General features: G+C 44.6%; 1 protein-coding gene and 2 long non-coding RNA genes across 8 annotated transcripts in view; 2 read left to right on the plus strand and 1 right to left on the minus strand.

Moving 5' to 3' along the window:
* Positions 1-4,947: 4,947 nt before the first annotated feature.
* On the plus strand, positions 4,948-13,080 carry LOC308181303. 2 transcript variants are annotated; one of them, XR_013941403.1, is made up of 2 exons: positions 4,948-5,076; positions 10,495-13,080. It is a non-coding gene; the product is annotated as an uncharacterized lncRNA (long non-coding RNA). The 2 variants fall into 2 exon arrangements; XR_013941404.1 differs by having other exon boundaries at positions 4,955-5,129.
* LOC308181308 lies at positions 5,021-13,717 on the minus strand. The gene is made up of 3 exons (XR_013941407.1): positions 13,615-13,717; positions 6,287-6,432; positions 5,021-5,105 (listed from the first exon to the last, which is right to left on the minus strand). It is a non-coding gene; the product is annotated as an uncharacterized lncRNA (long non-coding RNA).
* The window catches only part of IQSEC3 (IQ motif and Sec7 domain ArfGEF 3), a 103,066-nt gene continuing 101,785 nt past the window's right edge, over positions 13,493-14,773 (plus strand). For 4 of the 5 annotated variants that reach the window (XM_080564345.1, XM_080564348.1, XM_080564347.1 and 1 more), the window contains exon 1: positions 13,493-14,093. In XM_080564345.1, the coding sequence (XP_080420471.1) occupies positions 13,573-14,093 (521 nt within the window). In that variant the 5' untranslated portion in view covers positions 13,493-13,572. The remainder of the gene's footprint in view (positions 14,094-14,773) is intronic. The other variant, XM_080564349.1, reaches the window with a different exon arrangement.

Below are 14,773 nucleotides of genomic sequence, written 5' to 3' on the forward strand. Positions count from 1 at the left end.
ACATTTCTTCCTCTTTTTAAATAGCTCTTTTAAAAATTCATATTTTTCAAATCACGTATATTTAAACCAGGAACTTTTAATAGCATTTTATCAGTTTCCTGCATTAGCTCCAATGTTTTTAAATGTACATTTTAATGCTTCAAGACATAAGTCATTGTTGGATGCAAATTAGGGGATTTCTGAATATATCTGGAAAGTTAATAAAAAAGAGAAGCATGAAAAGAGATGCAAGACCCTACATTAAAGATTATAGTTAAATATATCTGGAGAGAGAGAAAGATGTTACATTAAAAGCCTACTCAAAATATTAGTATATATTAAGAGTCTACTGACAAATGTTTGTTGGAATAGTGACAGCAGGACATTATAGGACGGTCTGTTTTTGTTCCAAACAGAATAGGGGGAGAGAGGGGGGAAGCAAAAGCCAAAAAAAAGGAAGCTTTGATGAAATAATTCATTTTAATTATTGTCACCACCATTTAGAGCTCAGTCCTGCATCATTTAATTGTACTTTTGACATTGCCTCCCAGAAGCATATTTCAGAAAATGAAGTAATATGTGGTAAAAAAAAAAGCACTAAAAAAATTCCTTTAATAAAAGCTTGTTCCTGCAGAGTTAGTTTCAAACTGGAAACAATTTTTCATCTTTTCAAATATAAAAACTAAATAAAAGAAATCAATAATCTGTGGGAATAAGACTCACCTCTGTGAGAAGAAGTTCATCCAAACTCTTTGCTCGCAGTGGCAAACTCCTATTTAAGAATTTAAGTGGGTGTTCAAATGGCTGGGTTGTGTGAATAATTGTTTATTTGATGCAGTTGTTGAACCTAAAAATTAAAGTCTGGTTTTACCCCAAGTCAACCCCAAAACAAACTTATCAGTGCATTTGGTAAATCAAAAATAAACAAACACAGCTTTAGGGTAAATTGTTAGTTGTCTGTTAATTTGGGACCAACAATAATTCTGCCACTGTTTTCCAGATATGTGTAATCAAAGCAAAGGACTATAATCACAGTAGAACTTAGGCATCACCTTCTTCAGAGATTTTCCAATTTCTACCCAACTGGAGATCTAGTGAAAACTTGGAATTCTTATGTGAAATACATTATTTCTGAATGAGAAGTGAAATACATATTAAACATTTCCAGTGGTGTTATTACTCTTGCATTTCAACCTTTCAGATACTTTCTATTGCTCTTAAGTATTCACATGAAGTTATTTCATTTCAAAGCCTACCGTATTAGGCTATTACAATTCCTTTATGCTGCAGGCCAAATTTCCTGGTAGTCCTACATTAACAGCATTGCAATAACTGTATGCCAAGGTGCCATGTTAATTTCATAAGATTCTTCTCTAGAAACATGAATTTATTTTGTATCTGCATTATAACATCGGGTCCTTACTTAGTTCTGTTTTAAAGAGCTACATGTATAACCTTCCTGCTCATTCACAAATCAGTAGGATATGTGTTTCTCACTTCAGCCTTTAATTCCCCCTTGCTCCCCCCTTTTAGGGATATGTCAACAAGCCAAAATAATGTTGTATGCTACACAACATTCATTTTAACAGAGAGAATCTTGTCATTGTTTCATAAAAAATCAGTGTATTTATTTAATAAATATTTCTTACAGTACTTCTATGTGTTAGCTAAACTGTGTAGCTCATTTTTTCAAAAAAAAAAAAAATTAAGCACCAATAAATAACTAGCCCTTGTATTTAATTATTCCCTGCTCTCGGGAGAAGACAGAAGGCTTAGCAAAAAATACACCCTCAAAACTCACAAGTCCGGAGAGTTTCATACAGACTGGAGCCCGTGAAAGGGGTTTATGCTCCGGTGCTAATGCTTCTTCCTTGAGAAATGGACTACATTTGTGTCCTACACTGTGGACTACACTACATCTGTGCCACCTCTGTGGCATGTGACACGGTTCTGTTGTGGTCCATCCCAGCATCCTGATCAGGAACTGCTGAAACAGAAGGGCTGTAGCTGGGTGATGGTGCAGGACTCTCCCCTCTCTTCCTACCAGCCTTAGGACTTCATCTGTGAAATTGGGATCTCCAAACGCTTTGTTGGGAAAAAAGAAAAGTATTTTGGCATTCCTATGTCGTCCTCATTGTTTTAAATGTCCATAATGTTCAGTGAGTGCATTTAAAATTCACAAATAATTTTGCATTGACTGAATGCTTATTTTGGCAAATTAACAATTTATGACAAACAATTAACTACATCAGTTTCAACATGACCTTCTGTAGTTGGTGAGCACATCCACTCAAATGAGCCAGGAACAAAGAATTTTCAGCAGGAAGGAAGATAGGACCCCAGCCAAGCTCCAAGCCTCTCAGTTCAGGCTGAGTTTCAATCAAAAACAAAGACATGATCTCAAATCCATACTGATCATGAATATATCCTGTTCAATGCCGAGAATCAAGGCTGAGCCCAAAAATCCAATGAGGTTGTTCAGGCAGCCCTCTCTATCCATTTTTGTCAGAGTATTTTGCTGCCAGGCAGGGAAGCTGTGCTGGAATTGCAGTGACAAGCTGCATCCTGCTCTGACTGCCGAGACCGCACAGGTCTCCTCTGCCTGCAAAAGCCTTGGGGTAGTCCTGCCTTTAAAAGCAGGTGGTGATGGATGTGGTGGTGAACGGGGAGGGGGTCTTCCAGCCTTGACCTTTCCAGCAGGCAGGGAAGTAGGCTAAGCGCAGAGATAGCTGGCACAGGTCAAGTCAAACAGCATTAGGAGCAAGAAGTTGGCCTGTAAGGAAAAGAGTCAAAGGACTCAGGACCTTCAAAAACAAACAAACGAACAAACAAAAAAAAACAACAAACAGCTGTGAGTAGGAAAGAATATCTGAAAGGATGCAAATGGATAAACACAAAAGAAGAGGAGGAATTTGTTTGGGTAGCTTGAAATGAGCAAGGAGAACTTATCAGAAAGCAAATAAAAATATAGAACAGCTACAAGAATACTCCTTAAAATTCAGACTGACCTGGCAGCTATGGCGTTGGCTCCAGCAGGGAATAGGGGCAGCTCCTTCTCTCTTATTGTGCTGAGTAGTATTTACAGTTGACAGCTCCTGATTTTATTTGGGATATTATCCCTGATAGCCATGCAAACTGTGGCACATTGCTCCATATTGACTCACTGCTACTTCAGAGCCACTAGAAAAGCAATGCAGACATCACACAGGGCGAGAGCTTGGCTCCCACTAAAGTCAATGAGAGCTTTACTCTCTGGCTTTACTGTCCTGTTGCGAACTGTTGCCTTTAGCTCCACATTTCCCATAAAAGAGCATTTGCACTTTCCAGGAGCCCACTGAATGAATGGTCTGATGGCTGCAGCATCACTGTTCAAGCAGGGACAAGTTCCAGTCAGAGCTAGCTACCAGTTCGGCTGAAGCAGCAGTGACACCACTGAAGTGCCAGCAAGGATGAAGAGGGTTAATTAGCACAGTGCTAAAAATGCCAGCAGTTGCCAGAATATCATCTCCACGTGATTTCCCATCACAGTAACTCCTTGGGTTTAGCTAAGCCTGCACGAGCAATGAGGAGGTAGTTTTTGCTCCTACTCCTCTTTGGAGCCCCAGCCAGGACAGGCAGACTGTCACGCTGGGAGTGTTACGGTCTCTCTGAATATAACCAGGCTGCTTGGCCTTGAGTGTGCACCATTGCCTGCACAGAAGGGATGGAAATACAACAAATTAATGCCCCAAACAACATTGTTTCAGTCACAGGCAGTTTTTTGTTGTTGTTGTTTTTTCCTATGCCTGTTCTATTCAGCTTGGTATAATACTGCTTATGTCCTAAAATCTACGCTGTGAAACACAGAATGTACATTATGGAAGAATTCCTGCTGCTGCTACAGCTTCAGCCTCTCCATTTCCAAAAGCTTGGGACTATATATCCATCACTTGCATGATGCATTAGTGCCAGGTTTGCAATAAGAAACGTTTTATTTAGCTCCTCCTGAAAACTGACTCAATCTCACTTTTTAACCTGACTGGCTTCACTCTGCAACCACCAGGGTCAAAGAATACTATGTCCCATTTTTTTTTCTCAAGAGAGCAAAGCTCATGGAGTATCAACAGAATGTATCTGCATCTGAAAGACTGATAAAAGTACACAACTGCAGGCAGCTGCTCCAGTTAGACAGACTTCTGTGTGTGGCCTGAACCCACTGATTTCAAAATGATGTCTCATGTGCCTACTTGTCTGGAGCAGTTTACAGGATTGGGGTCAGAGTTTCAGCTACCAGGGGAAGCCTCTCTCTCACCCCTGCCTCCAGTTTTTTCTTATGATCATCATATTTCTATCATCTTTAGTAGCACTAATGCAGCCTGATCCCTCTAAACTATGTCATACTGGTAGAAGGGGAAAATATGCCCGTCTGTTCTCTCCTTCTTTCTATTCTCTCTCTCTCTCTCTTTAAAACCTGTTAGGTGTGATGACCTGCATGAGAGTGCTGGATTTATTTGGGGAGATTTGGCTGCTAATTCATATGTACTAGGACTGAAAGACATGATCTGAATTTGGGATGCCTGTCTATTAATAATCAGTTTGTTATCTTAATAAATATTTGTGATGTGTTTATCTGACACAGATGACATGTTTATTATTACAAATAGGCTTATTGGTCATGATTCACATTGGTCTCTATTATTTTGGACTGTTTTCATTTATCTGTAGGCAGCTCATGCTGTTTTATATATTCTGTCACAGTTGGTTGTGTTTTGCCTTTTTGTGCTGATCTCTGTAAAAAAAACGCAGCACGTAGGAAATTAAAAAACAATGAGAATGTTTCCAAAATCATCACTGTACCACATCCATCCAGCAGTAATTTAAATGTGTATGAAACAGAGTACAAACCTAAACAGATGGGAAGCTTTTAAACAAAACATAACTTAAGACATCAGCAAATGACGCTGGCTACTTTGGGATACAGACCTGAAACTAAGACAGAGTCAATGGAAGGACTAGTTTTGTCTTTTGACCCAGGCCCAGGTACCTACAGGCTCCTGTGCTGTGACATCTTTGGAGAGAGGATCCTGCTTGCACATGTGGCCTTGATCCCTCATTCAGGTATGTGATCCTGCCGTCGTTCCTCAGTTCTGCACGGAAAGTGTGCCAGTTAAGTACAACTGGAGCAAAACTCTGAGACTCCCTGCTACAGGGTGATGTGGATGCTAAAAATTCAGACAGGCTCAAGGGGAGACCAGCCAAGCTGGTAGAAATGTACTGAGGGGCTTTTTAATGCACGGGTATCACCTCTGGCTCAGGAATTCTGTTTGGAAGCATATTTGGGGAAAGTATCATTTTGTGCTGCTCCCACTGTAATTCTCTTTCCTAGGTATCTGCTTTTGACTGTTAATTTATATGTTCTTAAAGTCTTACACAGTGGATTTCAACCTAACTATTAACTCTTTTGAGTCTTCCTTTCAACCACACTCAGCATGTCTTTATAACAAACATTCAGCCAATCTCTCCAGTTTGCTGAGAAACACTTCAGAAACCTCCTGTCCTCCCACCTTTCTGCCTGCTTCTGAACACTCACTTCTCTTTCACAGCTTCTACAGCAGTCTTGCCCCGCAGACCAAACATCAGCCTGCCGCCGGCCTCAGTTCTGCTCACCCCAATGACTAACAGACTATTCATCCCTCACCCTGTCAATTCTGCATGTTTCCCTATTTTTCATGTTTCCCAATTCACATCAATTTTCTTTCCCCACCATCCCCAACCTCTGTTACTGGTTTCAGCTCCTAAGCCCTCCCTCTCTGCCTCCAGAGATGGAACTCCTTATCCTTTGCCGTTTCTTTCTGCACCTTCCCAAGGTTAGTGCTGCAGAGAGTGCCGCAGGGCGAAGAAGTAACTCAACTGTCATCTCCGCATGGGACAGAAATAAGGAGCAGAGCTGCTGTGAGCTTTTGTTTTCCCTTTTTTCTTTTCTTCCATCCTTTAAAAATGAGTGTAGTGTTGTTTGAGAAAGTACTTATGCCCACTCTCTGAAAAGGTCTGATAGGATGCTTTTACATGGGGAAATGGGCAAATATAGTAACCAGCAAATCAGCGGGGAATTTATCTCTGGCCGAATTAAAATATTGTAAGGTTATAGCAGCTTGCTTTGCTAGTAGATTCACTTCAACCACTGCCAGAATCCCATCACTTGTGAAGAAATTCACAAGACAAAGTAGCATGCACCCAGAGCCTGTGTGTAATCATCACACCTTCCTTGTGTTAAGCTAATGCACATTACACAAAAGCTAGAGCTGTGTTCTACCATTATCTGACCCACCTCCTGCCTTCTGCAGCTGGGCCCCCCAAAGCAGAGTGGTCCCTTGTGTCCTTTGCCAGAGGCTGTGCAGTCAGAGGCCTGGCTGTACAGAGTCAGTTGCAGGAGCGTGGATGGTGGTAGCTGTCTGAAGCAATTCCACCATGTTCCTGAAATAAGAGTCAGAAACAAGTTCTTTTGGTTTAGAGTCACAGGTTCTCCCTTTTGCCTCTTCATTTGCTCCTTAAAATTCTTTTAGACACTAAAATACCCCACAGAAATATTTATCACAAGTCAGCATGTCTGAGCACAAGCGACCCTATTGATAAGCAAATTTGAAGGCCAAGGTTAACCTGAGCAGAAGCCTGACCTCATAAATAATGAGCAGCAAAAGTCAGGAACACATCTGAGCAGAGATCTCTTCAGCAAATATTTGGCCTGCCTCTAGGTGGACCATACTGTGCATCAGCAAATATGAAGAATTACCTCAAAATCCAAAAGAATTACTTAACTTTTAAAAAATGGTATCATTTGAAGAGTTCAGTCTGTTTAGCTTGCTAAAAATAATATCATCAGGTGATCTGATCAGTCACCTTCAAGGAGAGAAAAGCTTTAGGACTAGAGAGCTCTTCATCCTAGAGGAGAATGGCGTAAATACTCACAGCAGGAAAGTAAAAAGCATAGATTCAAATGAGAAAAATATTCCAACTTGTCAACACTGACAGGGATTAACTACTGGGACACACTATCAAGGAATGAGACAAGTTCTCTATTTTTTACTACCTTCATATTTGCACCAGAGGCATTTGTGGAGATAGATTGCTCATAAACTCAAGTTCCAGTTTCAATGGCTGCATGGGATTATATGGTATGTAGCATGTCAGGCCAGATGCTTTATTGATTTGTCCTGGCCTTAATTTCCCTGAAAAGTCAGCATCTGCTTACCCGTTACGCAACAGGAGTACAGACCAAACAAGCCACTCTTCCAAGGTGAAACAGGACGCCGCTGTGGGGCTGAAATCAGAGAGCAGAGTCAAGAGCAGTGCTCCCTCTACTTCGGATGAGGATTGACTCAAGGCAGGAGGAGCCCTCTGGCATCCTGGTTTTGCTTCTGCACCTAAAGGCCAGGCGGTATAGTCTGCACTCTTACCTACGTTCTGTAACCTGAAATCTGCAACAAGGTGAACTTTCTCTCTCATGTTATGGCTGTCAAATTGTTAATTCACACAGGTATCACAGAATCAGAAGCAAAGGGAAAATACCTTGTTCTAGAAACCGAACATAAAATGCTGAGATGTGGTAAGGATGAATACTTCGGTTTCTTTCATTACATTTTTTTTTCTCTTCAGTGGAGTACAGCTAAGCTGACATATAAATTTATTAAACAGCTGCTCATCAGAAAAATGGTATATTGTAGCCTTAACTGAAATTTATCCTGTTCATGGATTTTTTTTTAATTTATTTCTTGATTTTCTTGACCATATTTGATCTCTGCCACTGCAGAAAAATCTTCTACTTGGAGTATGAGTTTAGACTTAACATTTTTCCATTCTTTTTTTTCATTTTTTTTCCCTGTGTATATTATGCAAGGTCAGATCACACAAACTTGTCTCATCTGAAAATCCCTGTTTAATTCAGCGGGACTGGTCAGATAAGATTTGGAGAATCATGCTCATATTCCACCTTTTTCACTTTACTGCAGTATTTACAAAAGACTCAACAACTGTCAGTTCAAACAAAAACCTGACTGACACTGAATAAATGTCTCCGCATAGCTTTTGCTCTCTAAAATTAATCAATTAAGTGGGCAAAGCTTCACTTCATGAAAAAGACAGGACATAATGTAACATTCAGCAACATTAAAAAGGAAAATGCACTCCAAAGAGGGACTTTGATTCCTTTTAAGTTGCAGTAAATAATGCATGGTTGCAATAGCACATTTCAGGTACACTCAAGATTTTAAAATGTGTCAAAACTACACGTCTCAGCTAAGGCTACAATACTGAATTTGTACCTTTTTCTTGATGAGCAGCTGTTTTAAAATATTTATATGTCAGTTTAGCTGTACTCCACTGAAGAGAAAAAAAAAAAAAGAAGCAAAGAAAGAAACTGAAGTATTTCTCCTTATCACACCTCGGCTCTTTATGTTTGATTTATAGAACAAGATATTTTCCCTTTGCTTCTGATTTTTTGATACCTGTGTGAATTAACAATTCGACAGCCATAACATGAGAGAGACAGTTCACTTGTTACAGATTTCAGGTTACAGAACGTGGGTAGTGTAGAGTGCAGACTATACCGCCTCGCCTTTAGGTGCAGAAGCAAAACCAGGATGCCAGAGGGCTCCTCCTGCCTTGAGTCAATCCTCATCTGAAGTAGAGGGAGCACTGCTCTTGACTCTGTGCTTTCTGATTACAGCCCCACAGCGGCGTCCTATGTGATCGTGGGCAACACACTTTACTTGGTCTTAGCTTCAGTTTACCCATCTATTTAACAGGTGTAAGCAGATACTGACTTGGCATAGACTCAGGATGGTGAAACATCTCTCATTGATCTGAATAGTTTTGGATGAGGCCTTAAGTGAAAGAAGCCTGAGTGAAAGAAGCATTTAGGAGATGCAGATTTTTTTTCCCATCCATGAATTATGCATGAGTACATTGTGATTGTCTTGATTCTATCCTCTATTTTGAAATTATTCATCTAATTCCTTCAGAAAATTTTTGGTCTGTAGGCTGTTTGCAAGTAGTTTTGAGAATGTCTACTCAAGCAGCTGCTAACTTCCAGGTGGGGGTGGAAAAGACCCATCTTCCCCCAGAAAGCAGAAAGGACAGGTGTCAACACAAGACTGTGATCATTCCCTTCCCTTCCCTTCCCTTCCCTTCCCTTCCCTTCCCTTCCCTTCCCTTCCCTTCCCTTCCCTGCCCTGCCCTGCCCTGCCCTGCCCTGCCCTGCCCTGCCCTGCCCTGCCCTGCCCTGCCCTGCCCTCTTTAATTCATTTTTTTAAAGACTATATGTGTTATGCTTCCATATGTTCTTCTTATCCCTCTTAAGAACTGGATGAGAACGGACACAGTGGAAAACAACACTGGATGTAGTGATTTCACTCAAAATTCCGCCACAGTTTCTTTAAGGTCAACAGGAAGTAGGGGAGAACATGTTAGCTTAACTAAGGTGGGTTGGCCAACATTAAATCTGCCATTCCTTGAGCTCTAAGGACTTGACCTTGAACACCAATAATCTATGTTGTATTCAGGTGTCCTTGTACAAAATTCTCCTTCTCCTAAAAGTGAGACAATAGTAATACATGTCTTATAAAAGTATGTATAAAAACCAACCAAACAATGAAAACAGAACAAAACGAAACAAAACAAAAAAACCACAAATCTATCATAAAATTATGATAATAAGACCACAAAACCATAGCTGGGAACCTAAACTGTGTGCCCTGCATCTCTGACTGGTAGTACTTTGGATACTGAACTACTAGTAGAAAGTCATTACCTTGCAAGCCCTGAACCAGGTACGTGCTGGAGAATGAGATCAATGCAAGAAATGGAGAGAAGACTGCCTGGGTTTCTTGTGAGAAGCTCCTGTCCAGGAGAAGATGTAATTGTGAGGAAGGAAATGCCTTGAACAGAATTTCAAATGGAAAAATACATGAAGTTCCTACTGGTCAGAAGGCTGGAACAATTTGCTTGCAAATTGTGAGCTGTTGTAAATTGAAGAGGGATTAGAACCTCTCAAAAAAAGTTACAAGAACGCTCTGCAGTATTTTTTTTTCTGCAGATGAATGACCTGAAGATGTTACTACCTTCTGTGTCATGTATGCTTATTAATATACTAATTTATGGATTCACTCTACTCTGACTGAAGTAAATATCTAAATAAATATAAAATTCAATCCTGTAATATTAGACCTTTCCATGAAATCCTAGGGCTTGATTCATTTGCATTTTGCTTTGTTTATATAATGCATGCTTATTTTAATTACTATTGCTGCACTTTAATTGTAATTCTCTGTGCAATGCCCGAGCACCTTGCTAAGTGGATAAGGGAAGCACTTTATTCCATAATAACATAATTAATCCATTATTATTCATTATTATTTTTTTTCTGGAATGGACTGAAAAGAATCAGGACTTTGAAAAACACAATACCAACAAATTATCTATAGCGAAAATAATTTTAACAGAATTCATACTTTCATCATCTTCACCATTGTTTTCCTCTAGATATCATCTCTCCTAAATGGAGAAGCAGCAGCATTTAATGACCTGAAGATTGGGCTAAATGCCAAAGATGCTCGAAATCAGAGATCACCCACCCCATCCCCTGCCCAGCTTCCTGTGTGGCCTTGGACAAGTCATTGAATCACTCTGTGACCCCATTTCCCTATTTCTGATGGCTGCAATCCTAGCATTCACCTTCAACGGAACGGTAAAGCTTACTTCACTAATGTGCAGAGCTTTGCAAATGATATATACTAGGTACAGTGGCAGCGTAATCAAAGGGACACAATGATGGCTGGATAAAAGAGGAGGCGTTTCCTAGCTATGCAGGATTCTTGCTTACCGAGCAAAAGAAGACATTCAATTACTTCTGATATCCTTGCAGATTCCTCTTGAATGAATACCCTCTCTTCATTGAATTTTCTTGTTACGAAGGATTATGCAACTCTATTACCTCTTGAAATTTTGTAAGTAGATCCCTGCATAGTCTTTTATGTTAGGCACAAAAGCATTGTGCTGCATTTTCCTTTGGCACATGCTCTCTGTGGAAACCTGGAAGGTCAGGGCTGGTCTTACCATTTTTGTCTGCCAGTCCCCAGACCCACACAGAAAACTGGTTTCTGTCTGATTCTCCTAGCTCATTCATTTTTAACTTACCAATCTATGGCTGTAGGTCCTTGTCTGTTTTATTTATGACAAAAAATTATGAGTAGAAACTGGGCTAATGAGGCTGGTCAAGCAAATAAAGACTGCAAAAAAAGCGAATAAATATATCAAGTCCATTCCAGACAGTAAAATTCACGTTGCCTGATGAGCATTCAAGCACCATGACACAGGACATCCAAGCTGTATTGTCCCATCCCTGGTCTTCCACACCAGGACACTTTTTAGTTACTATTACCTTAAGAATACGTACCACAACCTGTCTTACTGTATCTGGATAGGCCAGCACAATGTCTATGGCCCTTATTTCGTCGTTGCTTTTATCCAGGTGGGCAGAAAAGGAACATTATGTCCAACATGAAGATAGAACTGTGCAAAGAGCTAGCCCCTAAGTGTTGAAACAACCTGTTCCGTTCTGCAAGAGAAACAATCCCTGCCTAAAGTCTCTCCTAATGAGGACAAGGGAGCTCTCTTATCTTTGTGTGTGTGTGTATGTACGTACACCAACGTACCCACAGCTACCCCATGTTCTTTCCCAGAATTCTTTTCCATGCCAAAAGTACATGATTTCCTCTGGTTTCCCTGGACTCCATTCCTGTGAGACAGGACTGAACTGATGCTGCTCAGCAGTGTCTCTTAAAAGCAGGCAGCATACCAGCACAGTTTCCTAAATGATCATTTCTACTCTTACCCCAAAATGTCTTAGGTGCTTTCATCTTCCCTGTGTTTCTGCGTGTGCCTTTTTTCACATTCCCCTACAACCATCTCTCACCTTGCTACACAACGCTAGTTCCTGTTCAGTGGACCCCCCCTCACAAGACAGTAATGGCACACCAGGCAGTGAGGTGGAGAAAGGTCTCTCTTAAATATTTCCATTAAAATCATAAGTGTGGGGGATTTGAGTGCTCTTAGAGTTCACTCTGGGGTCTTCCCCTGACACGCAGGGGACATACTGCAGTGTTTCACGATCCCCCAAAGCCATCTCTAAGAGCTTGCAAGAGAACTGTGAATAGCAGTTCTTTTTTAGAAGTAATCTGTGAATGGTTTCTAATCCTGGTGATCCTGTTTGCATCAGTTTACATTCCCAAGGCTATCTGTGAACAGAAAGGACTGGAAATACACCTTTCCGCTCATCTGAGGCTGAGATTCTCCTTCACATTTCTTGGTTCCTCACTTCAGGAGCTCCTTGCTACGGTGCAGTTTTTGCGGATCTGAAAAGGCAAAATGAAAGTAGTTCTACCCTCAAAACGATCTATTTAAGAATAGTTGCTTTTCATTCTGTGGACCTGCAACTTTTGGATGCTCAGTCAAATCTACTGATGTGCTTGCCTAAAATCAGGTCTGACTGCTTGCTACTCCTCCTGGACCTTCGGAGCCACGGTGACTGACAAGGTTGCTGCTCTGTCACCCTCCACAGAGATCATCAAAATTCTTCACGGATCTACACCGGAGTCCCTGTAAATAAGCGGGCTGCCTTTACCTAGGCTACCTAGTAATGAATATGACAGAAAGCACACAGATTGTTTCCTCAGACCCAAGTTTGTAAGTTTGTGAACTCATAGGTGTGCATGAGGAAGGGCAAGGGACGGCATTTCTTGAGAAACGGACATCATCTGCAAAGAAATGAATAGTGGGGGCCCTGCCTGTCTTCTCTCTGCCCCATACGCCCAAGCGGAGCTCCGCACTTTTTCTTCCCAAGAAGCCAAAGGAGACCAAAGATTCAGAGGAGCGGCGAACTCGCGGGGATGCGGCAGGTTCCTCTGACATCCATTTTCCTCGGTAACTCCTTCCCTCCTGCGTGCTAACAAGGTAGCGTGAAAAACAGGACCGCTACCGACAGGGCAGCCAAAAACACCTCCAATTATTCCAGTTTGGTTAAGTGTAACCAAAAAAAAAAAGAAAAAAAAATAATAAAAGAAACCACTAAGTCATGATGGGAATTAAAAAAAAAAGGCACCACGCGGAAATGCCACCGAGGGAGGCCAGCAGACCGCGGCGGGCTGGCGGGGGGCTCCCGTCAGGCGCTGCCTCCCCTCAGCACGGCGCTGACAGGGACAGGGGCACCGCTCGGTGTCCCCCCCCTCAGCCGCCCCCCCCCTCGGGGCCGGGACCCCCTCAGCACCCGCCCGCCCCCCTCCGTCCCCCGGCGCCTGCGCGGCGGGGCCGGGGCGGGCTCTCGGCGGCGGCGCCCCCCCTCTCCCCCCCCCCCCCCACCAACGGCCGCCTCGCCCCCCCCGCGGCGCCACCGGGCGGCCGTTGGCCGGGCGCGTGCCCGCGCGGGCGGGCGGGCGGGCGAGCGCGCTCCGGCGGGTGCGTGCGCGCGCGCTCCGGCGGGTGCGTGCGGGCCGCCTCCCCGCAGCGAGGCGCCGCTCTGGCCGGCGGCCGGGCGGAGGGGGCCCGGCGGGTCCGCGCGGGGGCATGGAGAGCCTGCTGGAGAACCCGGTGCGCGCCGTGCTGTACCTGAAGGAGCTCACCGCCATCGTGCAGAACCAGCAGAGCCTCATCCACACCCAGCGGCAGCGCATCGACGAGCTGGAGCGGCGGCTGGACGAGCTGAGCACCGAGAACCGCAGCCTGCGCGGCCAGCAGCCGGCCCCCGGCGAGCCCCCCGCCGCCGCCGCGCCCCCCCCGGGACCGCCGCCCGAGCACCCCCCGGGGCCGCCGCCGCCTTCGCCGCCTTCCCCGCCGCCTCCGCCGGGCCGGCCCGAGCCGCTCCAGCACCACCAACAGCTCCCGGCTCCGCCGCAGCAGCAGCAGCCGCCCGCGGGGAAACCGGCGGCGGGGGGCGGCCCCGGGGGCGGCCGGGCGGCCGGGCACCAGCACCCCCCCGCGCAGCCCCCCGCGGAGAAGGAGGGCAGGGAGAAGGGGTGCTGCAGCGCCCTGCTCCACCACAAGACCCCGCCGGCCATCGGGAAGGGCATCCTGAGCAGGAGACCGGAGTGAGTGGGGGGCCCGGGGGCGAGGGGGAGCGGGGCTGTGCCCCCCCGCGGCGTGTGGGTGGCTGGGTGGGGGATCCCCGCTCCTTCCCTCCGTGCGCCCCTTCCCCGGGAGGGCAGGCAGAGCGCGAGGAGCAGAGCAGCCGGGGTGCCCCTGCCTCCCATCCCGCCTCCCCGCTGACCGCTTCTCTTTCAGGGGCAAGTGTCCGTGGCCCGCCTGAGCCCACCCGGGCTGCCCGCTCGCACAGCATCGTGCCCTCATCGCCTGACATAAATACATAAGTCTTGGAGCAAACACGAGCACGGTGTATCCCAGGCAGTGGGAAGCATTCCTTCTGCTTGCCTGAAGTCGCCGGCATCCGTCAAAAAGCCCATCGACCCTGGAAGGAAAATCCCAGCTCCCAGGAAGGAGCGGGGATTTTCCTGCCCTCCCTGATGTAAGGGGCGAGGGGACGCGTTACGTTGCGCATGATGCATGTGGGTTCGCAGAGATACAGATGCCGTACATATGTTTGACATTTGCGACGCGTATCGCACGCGCGTGTGGGTTGCCTTTTTTTTTGGTGAGTGGCACCTGATACCGATCCAGCGCTTCAGAAGGACCAAGTATTTTTTTGCTGGTCTTTCCCCTTCGGTGAAGAAAGCATGACTACTAGTGCTGAATACTGATAACGGTCTGTGTG

Source organism: Anser brachyrhynchus (assembly GCF_964034855.1).
Source record: "Anser brachyrhynchus genome assembly, chromosome: 1".
Classification (NCBI taxonomy): domain Eukaryota; kingdom Metazoa; phylum Chordata; class Aves; order Anseriformes; family Anatidae; genus Anser; species Anser brachyrhynchus.